The sequence below is a fragment of the Diadema setosum genome, chromosome 14, assembly GCF_964275005.1.
Source record: "Diadema setosum chromosome 14, eeDiaSeto1, whole genome shotgun sequence".
NCBI lineage: Eukaryota > Metazoa > Echinodermata > Echinoidea > Diadematoida > Diadematidae > Diadema > Diadema setosum.
Genome location: NC_092698.1, coordinates 32,205,233 through 32,225,947, shown reverse-complemented (window position 1 = coordinate 32,225,947; position 20,715 = coordinate 32,205,233). Strand labels below are relative to the sequence as shown.

General features: G+C 38.8%; 1 protein-coding gene across 1 annotated transcript in view; it reads right to left on the bottom strand.

The window, feature by feature from the left end:
- LOC140237731 (atos homolog protein A-like) overlaps window positions 1-20,715 on the bottom strand; it is a 62,293-nt gene that overhangs the window by 3,535 nt on the left and 38,043 nt on the right. Inside the window, exons 5-7 of the mRNA XM_072317658.1 lie at window positions 5,503-7,213; window positions 4,066-4,194; window positions 1,074-1,141 (exon numbers count right to left, since the gene is read on the bottom strand). Coding sequence (XP_072173759.1) covers window positions 1,074-1,141; window positions 4,066-4,194; window positions 5,503-7,213 — 1,908 coding nt within the window. The remainder of the gene's footprint in view (window positions 1-1,073; window positions 1,142-4,065; window positions 4,195-5,502; window positions 7,214-20,715) is intronic.

Here is a 20,715-nt window from a genome sequence, read left to right as displayed (position 1 = left end):
AATATTGAGCATGAAATACATGTGAATGCATTTCACTGAAGCTTATCGTTGCATCCAAGAATAGGTTTCACAAGACATCGCGAATGACATTCAATACCATCCTGAAAATGATGAGAGTTCATAAAGCTTTGTTCATATCTACCATCATTTGTAAGAAATTACTATACCTGCTTCTATACTGTTGGCATGCAATTCATGCTAAGAACATTTGCAAAAGGGCAATGTACATGTATACACACTTTAAAATCTAAGCATGAGATCTTATATGAAGAACTTCATTTCATTGTTACTTAATTTTATTTCCTTCAACTCTCCACTTCCCATAAAGCATGAGATAACCTTATTCTGCTTTCGTCTATAGCACTTCTGATTAAATAATCTCAGTGGATACTTTCAAAGTATGAATCATTCAAAGCCGCAGTTTGCATATACATGTCTTTAAATATTATTTCAACATGTGAGACAGAATATGCTCCATTGAGACTACACAATAACAGACATTATGGCAAGTAATCTTCCTATGCACAAGCATGATGGTATTAGACGTGTTCAGAGAGGTGAGGACTTGTTACATGTTGTTACTGCTGTCTGCAAGTAACCTTATCAGACATAATGAATTCCCACAGTACCTGAGTACATTACTTCAGTTAAAAAAAAAAGAAGCAACAAAACATATGTGGAAATGAAGTAGGTGCTTCTGACATATCTCTGCTTCAGCATAGCTAATGCTTCAATTAACAATGCAAGTGGCAAGAATACGGCCATTAGCTTCTGAAGAGCTCTGCGGGGACAGCGGCCATTAGAATGTTGCTACAGTATGACAAATCTCACGTGTATAGCGTTCAATTATGCATCAACCACAGAACACTCTGGCCCCTAAGTGATGAGTGTTGACAGTCTTAAAACATGGATGAATAATAAAACGATATTGCACTGATACTCTTTCGCCGTCAGTCATGCAATAAAGATCTTCCTCTCAAGGGAAACCCTAGTCGTATTGACTGAGAATTTTAGCATCCCACCAAAATATCAAACCAGGGCCATGGTGAACACAACAAAGATACCTCGCTTACCTTGTCAGACCGATGGGTTTAAGAAGAGATGGACAATCGTTGGTGGTTTTAGCCTTCCGTAGCGGAGCCTGTCAAGAACATGAGACAAATAAGTCAAGAAGCTTTGCTTGCAACAAGTGAGCGTAATTTTCTCCAGAAGAGTGAAGGAGAGAAGAAAAAAAAAAGAGAAAAGAAATGAGTGAGAGGGGGGGGGGGGGGGGGTGAGAAAGGGAGAGAGAATGCTTCTGTGTTATTATTGCTGCTAAATTGATCAGGGGAAACCTCACTAAACTGTTGTTTCAATTCATGTCATTTGGGACATTAATGCTTGATTGCATAGTTTTTTCAGTAGACCATGCACAGTAAACTGTACTTCAAATGAGATTTCCTACTACACGCAATGCATCCCAATTACGAGGCAATGAGCTATGATAAACTACAAACATGCAGTGCATATCAAAATAACAGCCATGTTTCAAGTTCTTTATTCTTTCTTTCAATTCACTTCATTCATAAGAAATTCTAGTTACCATTACCTCTTCCAGAGGACTATTTTATTATTATTATTATTATTATTATTATTATATATATATATATATATATATATATATATATATATATATATATATATATATATATGTGAGACGGAAGGAAAACTTGCAGTATAGACGTTGCAGTGGTGTTCAGTCTTGCCTTTATTCCCCGAGCTTTCGGCTATTTCACTAGCCTTTTTCAAGGGCTTGATGAGACATAACATAAAAGCAAAATAGCAACCAATTTGCATGCATTTGAACAGAAATAGGAATAGAAATAGTAATGACAAGAAGCCAATGAAACAGAAAAAAAAAAAAAAAAAAAAATATATATATATATATATATATATCTTTTATTTATTTATTTTTTTTTTTGCAAGCAAATTTGTTTGCTTAGATATTTATTTGTTTGTCTGTTTGTAATATTTCTTGAAGAGTTAAGAACAGATTTGGGCAGAGGTTAATAATAATGATAATTGTAGTGGCTACTTGTATAGACCGATTCAAGCAACTGTTCATGGAAGTGCGCCCTCTTAAGGCGACGCCATAACTGGGGGCCAAACAGGCCGGGTCGGCAAGCGCCCTACGTGCGTGGCAAGGGTGCCAGCGGCAGCCAATTCTTTTACTACCCGGCACCAGCCGGCCAGTTACCTATCTCTGGCGCTGGCAGCGATCGACGCATCTGGCTTTGTCTCAACTATAGTCTACATTTTTTTTTTCGCTAGCTGATTAAATATAAATAAAATTAAACAACTTGTACCGACAATGAGCGAATGGGTAGATGACATACGGCTGTAGCCAAAACTTGAATTTCAAGGTAAATATCGGTACGATCCGTGAGTGTTTGTAGACTCTATTTCTTTGGCGATGACTTGGGTACTCGCATGTAAGCCCCGTATATTCACATTTGTGTAAGAGAATAAAAACCGCTGGGGAGAATTATTGCTAGGCGCAGGCAGACGTTTCTAGTGGCCCTAGACTGTTGACAAGTTAACTGATATAATTAGATACAATATGGATAAGAATCGTGAGCTAAATATGGCGCAATAAATTGCAAGCTATGAGTTAACTTAATCTTTTTAGGGCAGGCTTTTGCCTTTACTCGGGAGTGTCGAGCCAGCAGGGTAGAATCTGTCTAACGTTAGAACTTAGATCTTGTCTAGAAATCTAGGCAAGAGTCCAGACTAGATCTAGACGTATTGACTTCTAGAACCCTACATCCTATATCATTATTTTTCGGTTGTCGATAACTTCGGGCAAGCCTAAGTAAACCAAACAGAATATAAATCTAGGCGTTTCTAACGACTACGTCGCCTGATGTCTACAACCAAAACTTCTACTGTTTTAAGGGCTTTAGGTCTAAGTAGCCTTGCATAACATCACGCTAAACGCCTATAATCTACAAAAATGATTTTTAAATCATACTTTCTTAGTATGATCATGAAACGGATATGTTTGTCACCATCCATGGTTTAATATTTATAAGTATCACTAATTCTTTATCAAAAGTCAAATGCAGAGTTCCAGGCCAAAATTGAATAGGTCTGTGGTCAATTCAGTGCTGACATTGAAAAAGTGAAAACAATATAAGAATTTAACGCATCTTGAAACATTTATTCAGCTGTAGTGTAGGCTGTAAAATGTTTGTCATAATAATAATGTCTAGCCAGGAAGTGTATTCTAACTTTGGCAAGTAGGACACCAAGGATAAGAAAAAAACAATCAGTGAATTATCAAATTCTTTGATCTAAACTTGTCTTCTAAACTAATTCTAATTTTAATTCTAATTCTAATTCTAATTTACGAATATGCAGTGATAACCTAATTAAAATAGTTAATAGAGAATCTAGTAGACATAGTTTGTTTCGAAATCTGTTCATTTTTTATACCGTTGTATTTCACTTAATTGTCTTTAATTCTTGCCTTATTCTATCATGCGTCAGCGGTGTCTGAATTTCACACACTGCCGTGCAGCTTCCATTTAAATTTTTTCTGTTATTTGTGCACCCAGCAACTGCACAATATGTTTTCCTGATCCTTCCTTTGAAGCTTTCATTGTAGATCAATATGTCTGAATCACTCATATCAATTTGTCAAAAAGAAAAGCATTAAAAGCCGCTGAATGACTTTTCCCACAGTGAGTAAACAATCACAATATTAGCGCGGCGGTCGCCGGCCGCGGCGCAGCGGCCAGGCCCGGCTAACTATGCGCGATGGGTACGCTAGGCTGCTGAGCTGCAAGTGCAACTCGCTGGGTAGCTAGCTCGCTGGAAGCCCCCGTTGGCCCCCAGTTATGGCGACCGTTATAGCGCCGCTAGCGGCGGTAGGTGAATAGGTCATCGAAATTGAATCGGTCTATAGCACACAGGTCTACCTTTCCGTGCTCATGTTCTCTTCGAGTGCTTCTTGTTAGTAAGTTTAACTGCCATTTAAAAAAAAAAGAAATGAGAGAAAATGCGTTTAAAAACTGATTCACTCACTGGACTTGAGTTGATGGGTAAGCCCGTCCTGGGATGGAAAATGTAGGAATTGGACCCATCCAAGGATCGTCTCATGCTGCATTTGGAGACAGGTTCCTTTGGAATTGCTCGGCCCATCTCGGTAGTAGCCTGCAGAATGCATGGGGTATGTGTCATGTCAGTTATTTCCATGGTTACCATACCATACACAGTGATTATGATGGAAATACAGCAGGAAAAACAACCCCTCCCCTCTTGCCATGGAATATCTTTGTCAAACATAACAAACTTACAACATAACTAAACTAGATATCAACTGCATGTTTGAGTGACACAAACTATAACATCTAGGTGGGTTTTTTTTCTGTATTTCTCTATCATTCAATATTGTCCTTCCAAAATTTCTACAATTGCATCTAAAAAAAAAAAAGAAAATTAAGTCACAAAGTTGGATTCTTCGGTTTCATTTTTTTCCATCATGCTGTCCTTCATTACTGTTTCTGACTTAAAAAGGTCACCACAATATCCATGTTGAAGACAAGAGATGGACTGTGAAATAAGATGGTTCTATAAACCACTATCAAATGCACATATAAATGCACTGTGTAGACTTCACAGAATTTCATCTGAACCAGAGACATGTACATTTTGCCCAAAGGACACTGATAGAAGCTTGAAAGTGTTTTTCTTCTTTTATTCTGAAGTGAAAGCAAACATGCCATGATAAAGTTATTTTGAGATACTGCATGTACTGCCTTCTTTGAAGTAACTTTCAATTGAGCAAGTACACCATGAGGCTTTAAAGGTGATGGCTAGTAACTGCTCAGTGGGAATCAGTGGGAATGCTGAGGAATGATTGCTCCTATCCTTGTGGGATTTATTTAAGAGTACATTATATATCTATTGTTGTGTGAAAATTATTTGCTTCAGAATGGTCTCATATTCAAGTAATGTGTAGTTAATCGTTAACGATCGCCCCGTCACTGTACAGGCATGCCAACCTGGAAACATTAAACTGCACATTACTTGATTATGAGACCATTCTGAAGTAAATAATTTTCACACAACAATAGATATATAATGTACTCTTAAATAAATCCCACAAGGATAGGAGCAATCATCCCCCAGCATTCCCACTGATCAGTTACTAGCCATCCCCTTTAATACTGACAAGATGCAGTTCTATTTTCATTCATTGGAAAGAATTGTTACATCTTCATTTTGTTCTTTTTGTGTTCATTAGTAAATGAATGTTTAAGTGCAAAACATATCATATTTGGATTCAGAAAACTCGAGTAGAAAATGAATTTCACATGCCTAGAAAAGATGTAATGTAAAACTTTGAAGTACACTGTCACACATAATCTTTACTTTATGACTTTGTAGACCCTCACTCAGAGTGGTCAAGCTGGTAATCTTCCCTTCTGATGCATCAGCAAAGGAATGAGAAGAACGCACCTCTTCAATCTGATGGGACTTGTTGAGCACGTTTCTGAGGAGGGACTTGCCCTTGGTGGGGGGCGGGAACTGGAAGGCGCTTTCAGAGTTTTCCTTCTCTTCCTTGAGGTGAGGCTGCACACCACCGTTGCCGAAAGGGGCGGGGATGTTGGGGGTGAAGTCATCCCAGACGCCTCCACATACACCTCGGGCTTTGGCCGTCCGCCTCGGGGAAGCCATAGGGGAAGCGGAGGGGGAGGACTTGACGGAGTTGGCCTCCTGTTGAGGCTTGTTCTTGAAGACAGCAGCATTGAAGCACTGGCTCTCCCCAGCACTCTGGGACGGGAGTATTGCACTTTGGTTGGTCAGCGTTTCGCAGCTGTTGCTCTTGCTTGAATCAAGGCCGTCCTGCGAGTTGCCGCTGACGTGTCGACGTCTGGCGGCGCACTCCTCGGCCGACACCCTGGCACCACTGCTAGGTATGTAACACAGGTCCGCTGTCGGCTGGTGGCACAATTCATGATCATGATCGAGACTATGGAGGGAATTTGACGAGCCGAAAGTTTGTGAGTAAGTATCCAGACTCTTTTCTGACGGAGTGCAGCATAAAGGAGAATCCACTGTGGTTGGATATGTGGTCTTCAGCTCACTACAGTACAGCTGAAAATTGCCAAAGGGGTCTCGTACATGAAACCCTTTTTTTGGAAAAACCCCACACTCAAAGGAGCAACCTTCATCAATTGTTATGTCATCTCCTTCTTGGATGACTTCATCATCCTTATCCTCATCCCACTCCGATCCAAGAGAATCGTTCCTCCCTGCTGTGAACATGATTCCTTGATCACTGTCTGTTGAGCCTAGAGAGGTACTCCTGGAAGACTCTACCCGTTCCCTTTCTGGCATCTGATATGCTGTGCATGGTGTGGCAGGTATGTGATGGAGCTTTAGTGAAGAAAACCCCTCCTCAAGCTCTACCAGTTTCTCCTGATATTTTGTGTCCTCCACCTTCCTCACATTGTCACATACTACATTATGTATCCTGTCAAGTGTATTCACTCTCCCCACATCCACGGGAGATGTAAAAGTGTTAAACAAGTCTTCCACACTGTCCGTTCTCCCATCCAGACCAAACTGAGGTATAAAATCCCTTTCACTAAAGTGAGAGCTGTATTCATTCTTGTGGCTACCCGGGAAGTTTCTCATCAACTTTGGACTGTCCCGCAACTTGTTGCTGTTGCGCATTTGTGCCTTCTTCTGATGTATTGCTTCAAGACTCCATTCACGCTCCAGCGAACCCCTTCGCGTCTCGCTGTCATATACAACACTGTGAAGCTGTCGGCACACAGCAGATTCCTCTGCATGCTTCCAGTAATATTTGTGCTTATCAAAGGGTTCGCTCTTTTCTCTTGCGCTGTGTGCATCATCACATCTGCTCTGGTCATAGTAACCGTGCGATGCGGTATATTTTGGACCGTGTTTTCCAAAGTCCTCCTCCTTGGCACACCAACTGAGATGCTCTGTGTCTGTGACGGTTTTAGTTCTAACTTTCCCAGAGCTCCCTTGGCTGTGCAGTGGACTAAAGCAGGCTGGTGCTGGGATGCACGGTTGCCGTGGCAACGATGCCACTGTGACTTGTATACTACTCGACTTGGAGATGTTGAGGAAGGGAAATGTGTGGAGCTCTGGCTGTGCTTTGGTATTGTCTGCAAATGATTCTCCATGGGCACAGACCCTGCAATTTGGGTGAAAACAAAGTGTGTACACATAAGCATTTGAGTCAGTTTTGCAGTCAAAATTATTTTTTCATCAATAGATTGTCTTTCGATATCTTATAAAATGGAAATTAATGGAAATTTATCGGTACTTTACAATACAATGCATTCATAATCATATTGTGCAATAAAAGCAACATCATCAGGTAAATCACCTATGTCACTTACAACATCTAGTCACTTTTCATGATGTACAATCTTGTCAGCTCTTCCTAATCTTACAAAACAAAAGCATCGGGCAAACAGCAAACGTTACAAAAAAGACATTGCTGATAACATTTTTACTCTTGTATTTCTTTATAAATTCAAGTCAGTAAACTAAAGCAAATCTGCTATGAAGTTTTCCCTGTTTCCCTTGAATCCATGCTTTCCACAGAAGACTACTGTGTCCATCTCTACCACGATATAAGATTAGAGAACTAGAAAAGCACTTGGAGAGCGCAGACCGGTGCCAAGCAGCTCATTTTCACTATTCTATACACACATGCGGAAAAATCACCCAATATCCCAATGATAAAGGACCCGTGTTTACCTCATCAGCTTCCTGCTGCGCAGCGCCTTGAGCAAAGCATGCGCGTTAGTGCTTGCTGCAAACCTCAAATGCGCGCAGCTTGAACTCCCAAGTTCATTGATCCTATTTGCCAAAAGATAAAAGATCCTTCGAAAATTCATAAAAATTCAGATATGTGTCATCATAAACTTTTTCCTGTAAATTTCCTCAAAATCCGTTCAAAACTTCTGAGTTATTATGCAAATGGGCAAACAAACAAACAAACCAATGTCGACAAAAACATAACTTCCTTGGCAGAGATAATAACATCAAACTTCATGAGGAAGCATGATATGACAAGAGCTTTTAGTGCAGTTGGCAGTGGTATAGGCACAGTGTTATCTTCCTATTTTCTACACATGATCTGAAAGGTCAAAGGTCAGCTATGTGCATCAAATGCATCTGGGCCTCTAAAGATCATACAGTCTGAATTGTGCAGCCATTCGTCATCCTGATTGTCTCTGACTGGCAGATCTTTATTTATGAAGCTCATGACAGAGAGAGAGAGAGAGAGAGAGTGCTAGATGTATTTAGTACTGGTCATCATACAATTCACAACAACAGCAACAAAATCACATGCCTGTGATGCAGAGTAGATGTATCACATTGATGACGGACTTTTACTCAGCACCGTATAGATGCAGATAAATAAGTTTCTACTAACTACTGTCTTACTTAATACAGGATGGAGCAAAACCTCAATTTTACAATGTACTTGTAAAAATAAGTACTGCTACTCTATCACAGCGAGTATTGCTCAATATTGGATGACATCTTTTGCATATTATTATACTTATTATTTATTTATTTATTTTTTTTCATTTAGAAAAACTGTCTTTCAGGTGTAAGTGATGAGAAATTTGCACAGGGTGATAGAATATAAACAATCTAGGCAACACAATGGATTAGTATGGCAGAGAGTAAACAATGGATCTGTCATTCATCAATATCTCAATGTCTTTACATTGCCAAGTAGGTAATGTATCAAATTTCTATTTCCACACCGATTGGTACCTGTCAAAGTGAGATCTCCTAGCTATACCTACTGTCACACTTTTGCAGATTGGATCAAGCACATGGTGACCTCAGTGAGACGGGACAGGGCAAAATTCCATATTCATTCCTGTATTATTCAGTCTGTTTCAGAATGTACACAACACTTCCCCTAACAATGGTGCACTGCCACATTCCCAGCAAATTTTCTAGAAGTAGAACTGACAGTTTACTAATTTGGGATGCAGTTAGAACTTACACCCAAACCACATCGAGAGCCATTTGGTTTCATCACTGGTGTTCAATGAAGCAATGACAAGATAATGGAATCATGATCTGCACGGTATTTATGCTGCATTTGTTTACAAGAAATAGATACAGTGAAAAAGCCATTTGTCACCTACAAAGAGGAACCACCATTTTGCTTCTGAATTAAAATCAGTTTTTATCATCTAGGGAAATTTCAGACAATAGCTGTGATTTTTTTGTGCAATTCTGCCTAAAAAGCCATACTGCGATGCACATTCATGAAGGGAGGTAGGGTTGGAGGCTGGCTTCACTGCTAGTATTGCTGCTAAATGTACCATTTAAAATATCGATCAGTGGCAGATTAATGTGGTACTGTAGTCCAGAGGAGTTAATTAAAGCAGTTTAAGGAGCTGTATTATGACTAATCTACACTTTGCACTGCATATTACTGGACAACATGGACCACATGCATGAATTCACTCAAAATTCCCTTCAAATGGACTACAAGCCAAAGAAACTACATGTGATGCATTTCACATGTCACGCTATGATATCAGAAGCATCAAACACTTTAAAAAAGTATAGCCTCAAGCGAGCATCTCAACAGCTTTTGACAGGAAAGCCACAGGAGATACCGCGACAAAGGTTTGCGAGCACGAAACAGATACTCTCTGGATAATCATATTGGCAACAATGTGACAAGGCTTGTTGCTTCATACAGCCTTCATGTGATCCCCACGATGCCATCTTCATTCCATTCAAAACCCCTTACTGTCACACAGTCATGGAGTAAGATTAAGTCAAGGAATGCCATGTTATCTTGCCACAGCTTCAATAAATTTGACAAAAACTGCACTTTTGTTCAATAATAATAAATAAATGACAAAATTAACCCTACCATATGCAAACGCATTGACTCAAGCGAAGTTTCTTTTTGTCACAATCATATTGCCTTAAGCTTCTAATTTGCCCACTGAGCACAACTAATTCAGCGGACCATTCACTAGAATGCAGATTTACAGTATACACAGAACTTCTAGGAAACAGGGTTTTCTTGCCACTTCTCTCATTACAGAAGCAATGACATTTCACTGAATGAAGGTATGGTGGTTGCAGTACATACAAATTTACACCAGCTAAACATGAAAATGCCATTACACAGAACACTTCACTTACTAGGTCAATGCTCTCTGATACACTAAACATGTACATATTTTTTCTCTCCCTTGATACAGAAAGCTTGTCATAAACTTATTAGTCTTAAAGGCATAATTTACCATTTGCAGATGAAAGCATTAGTGCTATAAAATAGTTCTAAAATGTGAGTTAGGGATAGAAACAACCACTGTCAAAATTTGAATCCGTATAATCGATGTTAAGTGTTGTTAAATACACAAAATGTGAATAATAGTTATAATTAAAAATTTTCCAGACTAAACCGTATACAGTTACGGTTTATTGAGAAAAACCCTGATATCTCCTTATATTTTAGGTTTTATTACAAATATTTCATATGGTAGGATGTTTTATGATACAACAGACCTACACATATGCATCAAATATGATATCTTGAAAATTTTTGAAATCACTGCTCCCAAAGGTAAACTGGACCTTTAAGTTCTGAATGGATGTTGAATTCATTTTCCTGTTTCAAAAGAAACTTAGTGCAGATATGGAAGCAGGCCAATGAAAGGCTTGTGATTGACATCATCCCTTTGTGATTGTGATCACTACCAATTTACACACCTGTTAACATAATCTAATCTAATCTAATCTAATCTAATCTAATCTAATTTAATCTAATCTGAATGTAATATGTTTTACTGTTCTATTTGCTTGTCTATTTTATTCTCCTCTACTCAAAAAAGTCGTCAAGAAAATGGAGCCGACTTCCTCTTTTATAGTCTGTCAGCTCCCAATACCTGAAGTAAATCAAGCAATCCCCCCCCCCCCCCCCAAAAAAAAAGGGAGATAAAAGCACTACATCTTGAGATCAATGACACACATGTTCACTTGTCGTGGAAATTTCCTCTTCAGAGGAGGCATGCTCTTGATACTCAGCCAAAATGTCACACGACAATTGGCTGCATGCATGCAGTGCCGATGTCTCCTATCGGCTTATGTATCCCATCATGAAATAGGGCTTGAGTTTTCCCCAGCTAGCTGCAGAGCAGAAAGCAGGACCAAGTAAGAAACAAGACTGTAGCTGACTTTTAAGCTAAATCTCTTTTTTTTTTTCCTTGCCCCACATACTGGCTGGCATGATCTCCTTAGCAATGATTCTAAAAATGCACACAAATATTTTCAGCTGTTTTGTACTAGTTAATTATCTATCATCAGCCATTTTACTCTATTTAGTAATTCAAATTTATGGATCTTTTTATCATCTAACAACTATGAGACAAAGCTTTGGCATCCACCCTCCCATACTCGACAAATTAAAAAGATGGAACGCATTAACAACCAAAAGGCTTGCAGACAGTTTGCCCTACCTAGCAACAACTAATAAGTGCTGCATGAATTCCTGCCTGTAAAACTTAATTGGATGAAGCAGGTGGACAAAATAATATGTTAGTAGGCTCTACAAAAATTACACAACTGTGGATTTTGATACACTACGGAATTGGTCTACCGAATTAGAGTTTACCATAACAATAAAGATCAAGCCATTTGTTTGCCTGGCAAAAACAGACAAACGAACAAACAATTTATTCACTGATCTAAGGTAGTCTTGCTCCTATTTTCTTTTGTTGTTTTTTTGTTTGTTTTGTTTTTTGAAAGGGCTTCCTTCAAATGTTAGAGTCTCCTTGTACAAGGATAAATCACAAAAATACAGACTTGAAGCAAAATCATAGTACACACATATGCACAGTAGTATACAGAGTTATACCACATTATTCCAAGTACCCACTGAAATGATGTCTACCACTTCAACATAATGATTCTAAAATGGCTCCACCGTAAGTGCCATTAGTCCGTAATGGTTCTTATGTGACGGCGGAATGCTATATTGAGTAACATGCCACGGGCAAAGTGAATCATGGGCGGTGCCATCTACATTGTACATTGTACATTTGCAGGGTAAGTCACCCAGTGCACAAGATATCCTGTCGGATGCTTGTCAGCTCTCAAAGAGGCACCTAACCACTCATCAATTAGGACCCTAATATTCACTGAAGTCTTCATAGAACTAAACATCCCTGACACTGTCACACTTTGAATGAACAATGTTCCACATCACATGTATCACATGAATGTCAATTTTTTTACAATATATGGGGTTATTTTGCTTGTTTGCTTTATACGGTTGTTGTTGTTGTTGTTGTGGTAGGAGTGGTATACTGAGGACTGAAAAGGCATATTTTTTGGTGGGAAACACAATACCTTCTGTATTTTTGGCAAAAATGAAACCAATTTCCCAAACCACCACCACCGCCACCAAAAAAAAAAAAAAAAAAGGAACAGTTGTCATCTCTGTATTAGTAATATATTTCCTTTAGCTAAAAAATACCGAGGGATAGAAAAAGGGAATAAATGTAACCACAGAAATATGCTTCCATCATGAACTTGAATTGGAGCAGCTCTCTAAGTTTGATACACATTTTACCAAGAATATACACAGAGCTAGCTTTGCCAGTTCACATGCAGTCAGGCAGACACATCGTACTCGTGCAAAATGTTCTACAAAGGAAGAAATGCAGCATTGTAATAATAATCAATTCATAAAGTGCAAAACCTATAGACATTTATTCTTCTGTGCTGATGTACTTGATGATAACAGACGGTAGGTGTAAAATGATTTAGCATGCATTCAAACTCCAAAAAAAAAAAAAAATGCTACTGACACGACAGGGACATTATTCACTTTATCTATAAAATTTCAAAATTTATCAAATGTTACATATGCAACAAGGTACTGCACTAACAGCACAACAACAACAACAACAACAAAAAACCCACCTCACTGTTGTTTTGCTTTTATTCCACAACATACACTGTTCTACTGTTCAGTACTATCACATTCAAAGATTCTACTTCTCATTGTATATCATATAATTTGTACAATGACAATATTTGAAGAGTGCTGGCATATATGACTATTGAAACTGTAACAGGGACTTTAAAAGGGGAGAAGAGAAAATAGAGTTGAGTAACACTTTCCAGTATTAGCAACGCAACTAGGTGCAGATGAATGTTTTATTTAGAGCACATTTTTCGGAAACGGCGTAATTTGAGTTACATATAAAGCCATGAACATGAAAAAGTATCATATTTTTAAGCACACAGTGAAGTGAGAAAGGAAAGCAGCGACACGAGATCTTGGTATCTTATAACATCCTGCTGAAAAACTGTCGCAGCAGCCGAGGGTGCCAGGGGGGCCGAAGAAGGATTTGGGGAGATTAAAGCTCGGGCTTAGGATCAGATCACGCCAACTTGGGATGGGAGGGATAAATTACGCATCAGTGACAGGCCGACTAAAGCTCCGGCCGTGTGCTCAATCAGCGGCTGGCGATGAAGATGTGATATTCCTAATGTTTGGTTCCCCGTGTGCCCAACACATGGATATCCACAGTTCAACATGGGGTCATCCCCAACACACAAGATATATCAAGGAGAGTCATAGTGTACATTAGTCATCACAATTTAAGCAGGCACCACTGTGAAACTGTCTTGCCTCTCACTGTGTACCAACAATTCCATGGTGCATTAGCTACATAATGCATAATTCTGCATAAAATATTCAAAGTCACCCAGAAACATCAACCCCAACCGATTCGCTCAGACTCTTGTCATCAGTACTTTATCCTGTTTATGTGTACCAGCACTGGTATTTTTAGCTTAAATACTTAAAGGAGGGGGCAAGGGAAGGAAGATCAAACATGAAAATGGGCCTTTATAAGACACTATACCTGTAATAGTTATGTCAAATATTTTTTATTAATCAGTTTTGCTTTCTTTGCAGAATCAAAACTTTTTTTACATCTTAACAAGATTGAACGGATCTCTCCTTTTTCCAGACATCATTGCGATTTTACTAAAATGAGTAATATCTGCTCTCGAAAAGAATTTGGTAAACAGTGAACAATTAATCACCTGAGCACATGCAACACATTTTTGTCATCAAACACAATAACACACACACAAAATTTAGCATAATTTAATTCATGATAAAATCGTAAGTACATGCTCGCATGTCTGTACCAGTGCCCATGGTGTCACCTCCCTGGTGTCACACAAGTGAATCGTCTATGGACCATTGCTTCCAAATACCATTCTCATTACATATTGCACTATATGGCCACCAGAATAATTGAGTTAGAGCAATGAACACCATCACAAATAACTTGAACACTCTATTTTCAGCTGCAAATACTGGTACCTGAGATTAGTAAAAACCGTGTTTCTGTTCCCTTCTCACCATCACTAATGTAAAACAGCACTCAATGTATCTTATGATTCCATTTTCATTACAAGCAAGAGTATGTAGATGGTGATTTTTCACACTCGAGGCTTGACGGGCTGTAGTGTAAGCACATCATAAAAGTTATTATCATGGCAAGGTTTGAATTCTCTGTATTGTACCTGGCAATCAAGTTAAAAAGAGAATAATCTATCAAATTCCTTGACATAAATATCAAAGCAGTTTTCAAAGAACATTCAAGATAGCTCTCACAGGAATTTCCCCATACATCAGAGCATTACACAAAGATGCAATAAATGGCTTGAAGACAACAAAATGTTCCTATTATTCAATGGAACTCTGACAATATTGGCACATTTCAGCTTAAATGGCATCTCTTTTGTCCTTTAGATACAATCCACTTTGCGCTTTTGTGACTGGTGTGAAACTAGAACAGTCAAACTGGACTTCCCTCACAGTTGATCCCACCCTATACGGTATAAATAAGACACAGTTGAGGGCTCTGAAGTACGAATTATAATCAAAGTATTACATTATAATAATATATATGGGCACATGGGAAGGTCACACCAGGGCCTGTATTCCTCATTTCTTTCCTTCTCCCCCCCCCCCCCCCCCACCCCTCTCCTCTTCTATCTCCTCTTCCCCTGCCTCTATCCCCATCCACTGGTCTCTTACTTGCCACTATTGATGCTATGACGAGATTACTACAGCATGTATAGCTGGTCTGCCCATTGTAATAATGATACCATACTTGATTATAACTACCTGAAGTGAACATATCACCACATATCAGCCCTGAACTCAGCCTAGCTCTGCTGGCATGCTGTGGTATGTTGTACCAGTGACTGCCCCGCCTTGCACACACACAGAAAGATGCACATAGCCGAGCACAGCATGAACATTTGTGCTGTAATGCCCCCACCGAATGTTCAATATGGTATAGGCCCTACATATTTCTGCCACATTCCGCAAACATTACAATCCCTTTCTAAGAGTGGGAGTTTGTTTATTTCCAGTCTTTCAAACATGATCTCATTAAATCCAAGGATGACATTAAATGCCATCAGCTACGCATGAATGAAACTGCAACCGAAACCACATTTGGTACGTGCAGTTACAAAAAGATAATCACAGCTTTTCCTTTTAATGTCCTATCGACAAGCTGTGTTTTACTTTTATCCTAAAGCCCTAGAGGTTGTATCATGGCCTCTGTTAAAAAAAAAAGATATGAAAAACTATATTTATATTGATAATCTGTTGTTTGCTTTATTTATGTCCTGACTGGTTGAGTATTATCATTCATGATTCAAAAACTGTGTTGCCTTGAAAAATGTTTCACTTCATCATGCCCTTACAACCTCAAACACAAATATGTATGAGTGGAACAACGCACCAGAAGTAATGATATTGACAAGAGTTCAGTTCACAAGATTTGTAATCGTGTTGACTCCCCTCTTCCAAGTATTTTCTACTACCTGGCAGGCATTTCCCTAGAATGCTCAAACACTGTGAAATGCTGCAAGACTGCAAAAGACCTATGTGCCATATGAGCTATCAATGCAACTAATCAAGCCCATTTCTTCAAGCGTAGCTCTCCAATGCATCAGCTTAAAGGATTCTGTCCAAGTGCCATCAATCAAACCAGTAACACCTTTGGGGCAACACAATATCATGTGGTGCTACCCCTTAACCTGTTCAGGACAGGCTGATTTCGTGACAACATATATTTCCCATAGACGCCTGTCCGAGTAAACTTGGGACTCGTCTTCAATGGGTTGAAGCCTGTAGCCCTCTACTGTGGATACAATCAAAGGAGAAGGTGGATTTCTAGACAGATATCAACAAAGTGCACTAATTAAATGCCACTCATATTAATAACTTCTGTGATAAGCACCTGAGCTATAAATGGTCATCTTGCCCTATACTTAAACAGGAATCTGCAAAAGTTGATTTTGCTGCTGATGAGGCTTAGTTCGGCTAAAACAGACTGTCCAGCTTAGTCACTAATTAAGCAACACTTTCCAGCCCATCAAATTTTGTACTTAACGAGCTCCTACATAAATTACTGCTTCAACTGTAGTTGAGCACTTTCAACCATTGCAGTTCACACTTTCTTACCTATAAATACATTTGTTCATATCAGAGGATCATTTCCATTCCTGATTAACAATACCAAGCGTGGCAATACCCTCGATGCTGAAAATGGATATGTGCTACTGTGATATAAAATACATGCATGCATACATTAATGTCAACGTGGTATTTCAGGGCACTCGTAAACAAGGAGAGCAGCTATGCAGCTGATGAAGCATGGTATTACGGTTGTAGAAATCCAAAGTCTGTTGAAGCATGGAGCTACCTTGGAAGTTCCACGGTTGAAGCGGCCGAGCAGTGAAAAGCTGCACGACTGAGCCTTGGATTGATGACCTGGGAAATATGCAGGCACCATCCAATGCCTGCAGCTTAAGGAGAAAATGGGCCAAGGCAAATACTAATGGTACCAATCACCTGTCTTCCCTTGGGAATTCAATTTGTCATCCGTGTGTGTGTGTGTGTGTATATATATATATACCAACTGAGGAAATTGCTTTAAATCTCCTATTCTAAATGGCACACTATAATTATATGGCACAGCCTCTAAAGCTTTTTAGCACAATCTGTTTGTTTGCCTGACAAAATTTTGAATTACGTAAATGGCAGTAGTGTTAATTTGCAACCTTTTCTCCTCTATGGACTATGATTGTCATGATGATTTTGTTTTTGTTTTTGTTTTCGATTTTGTTTTGTTTTTTTGCCACGAAATTCTCACTGCCATAGAGTCTACAAGACTCATATAATGATAATAAATGGTTCTGCTTGTTGACACTATTTACTTGCTAAATCAGGTAAACAAAACTAATGAAAATTTTCAGAAATAGTAGCACAGTCTATGTATCTAAAGTAGCGTTGCCAGTGTTAACACTGGTCACTGGGAAGGCACTCATCATTATTATTAACCATCCTGGCCAGTAAACCATTCATATACCTTTGTCAAGATGGTCATTGCATGTAAAGCACATTGTCCAAAGACATGTACAAGCCAGGTGGGACTTGAACCCAAGATCTTTTCCTCAAGAAGGTCAGAGTCTTATCCACTATGCCACAGTGCTTCTAATGCATAGAAATATAATTGTAATATATCTTAAATACCCTTGTGGGATCCACTCTGGCTGTCCATCTCAAAGCCTCTATATTCAGTTTTCCTAGTTAATATGAAGGACACTGTAGGCCTAGACACCGTGGTTCCCCTGCAATGATATCAGGAGCCACACTTCAATTTTTGCAGACATGTTCCAGTGATTCAGAGGGTACGATTACATTGTCTTCTGAGGCAATCTTGACTGTGATCTCACCCAATAGCTGGTAAATTGCCATAAACCAGATACATGTATTGGTGAGACTCCTGCCACTTATTTCTCTTCCCTCCCCCCCCCCCCAAAAAAAAAAAAACAACTCACCCCAATCAAACAACAACCCACCATCTGAATTCTTGATTTAATGTCATAGAATTGAAATGAAAATGAAATTCTCATTTGAAGTGAAATGTGTACGGGCACATATGGATGTGTGCATATAATAGTAGATCTATACATTTATACAAACTGCATGGATATGTACACTAGGTATCTGTAGATTCGTTCATTCAGTTATTCATAGACACGTATATGCATGTGCAAAACAGTTATGTGTATTTCTGTCTGTCAGACTGTTATGTTAGAAAAAGAAATATGTGATGATTGACAAAAGGCCACATGGATGTCCAGTTATAGGTTTCCTGAAAACACTAAAAATACTGGAAAGTGAAGAGATGGCAAACAGATTGTTGAAGATATATTAAATGATGGAAAGAGATAAAATCTAGACGAAAAGTAACAGATGTTCTGAGAGAGACATATGTAGCAGATAAGACACATTAAAATGGAGAGTATTAAACAGTAAGTGAATTGGTGCATGTGTGCTTATGTGTCTATTTATATGCAAGTACACATACAGATATCATTGTGTTATGTTCAAATTCTTTCACAACTGTTCATCATGCTTCCACCGCTATGAAACCCTCCAGTTACACATCACCGCCATCCTGACAAGCATCTGCTACAGTCCGTTGACGAGGAGCAGTATAAAGAGATGGAGGTCCCCCCCCCCCCCCCCCCCCGACCCATAGCACACAGACTCTATTACAGCCGAGATGGGGTATGCCAGCCTGAGCTAAAATTGAGCTCGGCTCACTCAGATGAAATCAAGCTTGGCACATCTTGAGACCGTCGTATTGAGATTTGAGTGGATGCTTTACTTCATCTCATTGGGAAGCATCCCAGAATATTTCCCTTGAGGAGAACACACACTGTAATCTTCTCTCAGGCAGCATTTCTCTTTACAGAGGCAGTCCAACTGTTCCCTTTACTTCCATCACTTTCTCTGACTACGGCTTGGGATCACCAATGAATATATTGATGTATTTTCCACATCTTCAATCAATACATACCTTATTAGGTATGCATTTTATGTTCAACATCCGAGCAGTTTTCGCACTGTAAAATCAAAATATTACTTGGGTATCATTTCATGCTCTTTGAAAGTGCACATGACTTGCAGTCACACAAAAAAGTGATGAAGTTGGCACTTAAATGTTTCTTTTTCTTTTTTTTTTTTCTTTTTTTTTTGGGGGGGGGGTATATTCACACTACTGTGACTAGAACTGTACTCAATATACCACATTCACAGGACCATTGCCCATAGTGTTTGAATGTGAGGCTTCTAATAAAAGTAAATTTACTTCAGAGAAACTCATTTTACCAGTAAGCAAAGGAACAACTACCATTGCTATTTTGAGTAAAATCAAACAAATACCGATAATTTCCTGAATGAATGCCAATATGTCAGTGACCCTTTGGTCATCTAAAAACACTCACCAAGGCCATGTTAATTGCTATATTACTCTGGAAATAAATCATCATGCATTTGCTCCAAAAACATCACTGGATTCACAAAACAAACAAAAATCCTGGACCTTGGTTGAGATATATCTGGGTTAATGTTTCCTCAAAAAGCTGCCGTGACACAAGAGGCCAAAATTTACTGTTAACTCAGAGAGAAGTACTGACATCAATTTAGACACACAACAAAAAAGGGTCGCTGCTCTAAAAGTATCCGTGCCAATATGGAATATGCAAAATGTGGAATATTCATGAAATTGTAAATTTAACAATTCATGACTGAAATACACATATACAAAGTCACAAACAAACTGGAAATGGATGAGACATTCAAATTTGGAAAAAGAAGGGGATATTTTTCTCTTTTTTCCCCTTCAAAATTCAAGAGTAGAAGGGGGTAGTTTTGGTTTTAACAGTCCAGAATTTCTCTAAATGTACAATGTAGCAAGCATTAAATGAGGAACTTGCCCCCAAATAATAATGGATAGGAAACCATGAGCAGATGAGGAAATGAGGGAAGACCTGGCTCGATGAATGTGGTAACAGGTTTATGACAATCAAATCAAGTGGGGCAACCAACAGTCAACACCATCACATTTCCATCCTCGATATTAAAAAAGGTGAGACAAATGAAGTGTGACAGTTCTCTAGCTCTTGTGGTGATGCAGCCATGGTGTTATATGAGGGTAACAGGAGTGAAAAGAAGGCAAGAAGGTCCAAGACTTTTGGTGAATACAATTGTAATTCATCAAAAGAACAGAACAGCTAATAGGTCATCTTTCATTATTTTACATCCCCATTAAAATGAAATCAATGAAAGAAAAGAAAAATCATCCAACTCTTCGACCATATCAATATTTTGAAGGGAACAAGTGGAACATTTGACAATAACATTCAGTTATAGGCACAGTTTAAAGGCTACCAATAATTGTTTTTTTTTTTCTCCAAAAATATGATCTTTCTGATGAATAGTAGATGGCTCTTTAAGACTGACGTAACCGGTGTCAAACATTAATAAACCTGTAGGGATCAGCTGTTGTGACTACACCCTCCTCTCCCAGGCTATTTCATGTCATTTGCAGTCAAGAGCGTTAGTAACCATGAATCATAGATACCTCACATGAACTGGAGATGGAAGGGCGCACTTCCTTCTTTTTGCCATCCTTTGTGCATTTTTCGTCCTAGATAACAAATCCCACAAGGATATACTTTGTATTGTGTAGATTAATACCCCTTGCTTTGTTCTACAAAATCAGCTTAACTCGACCA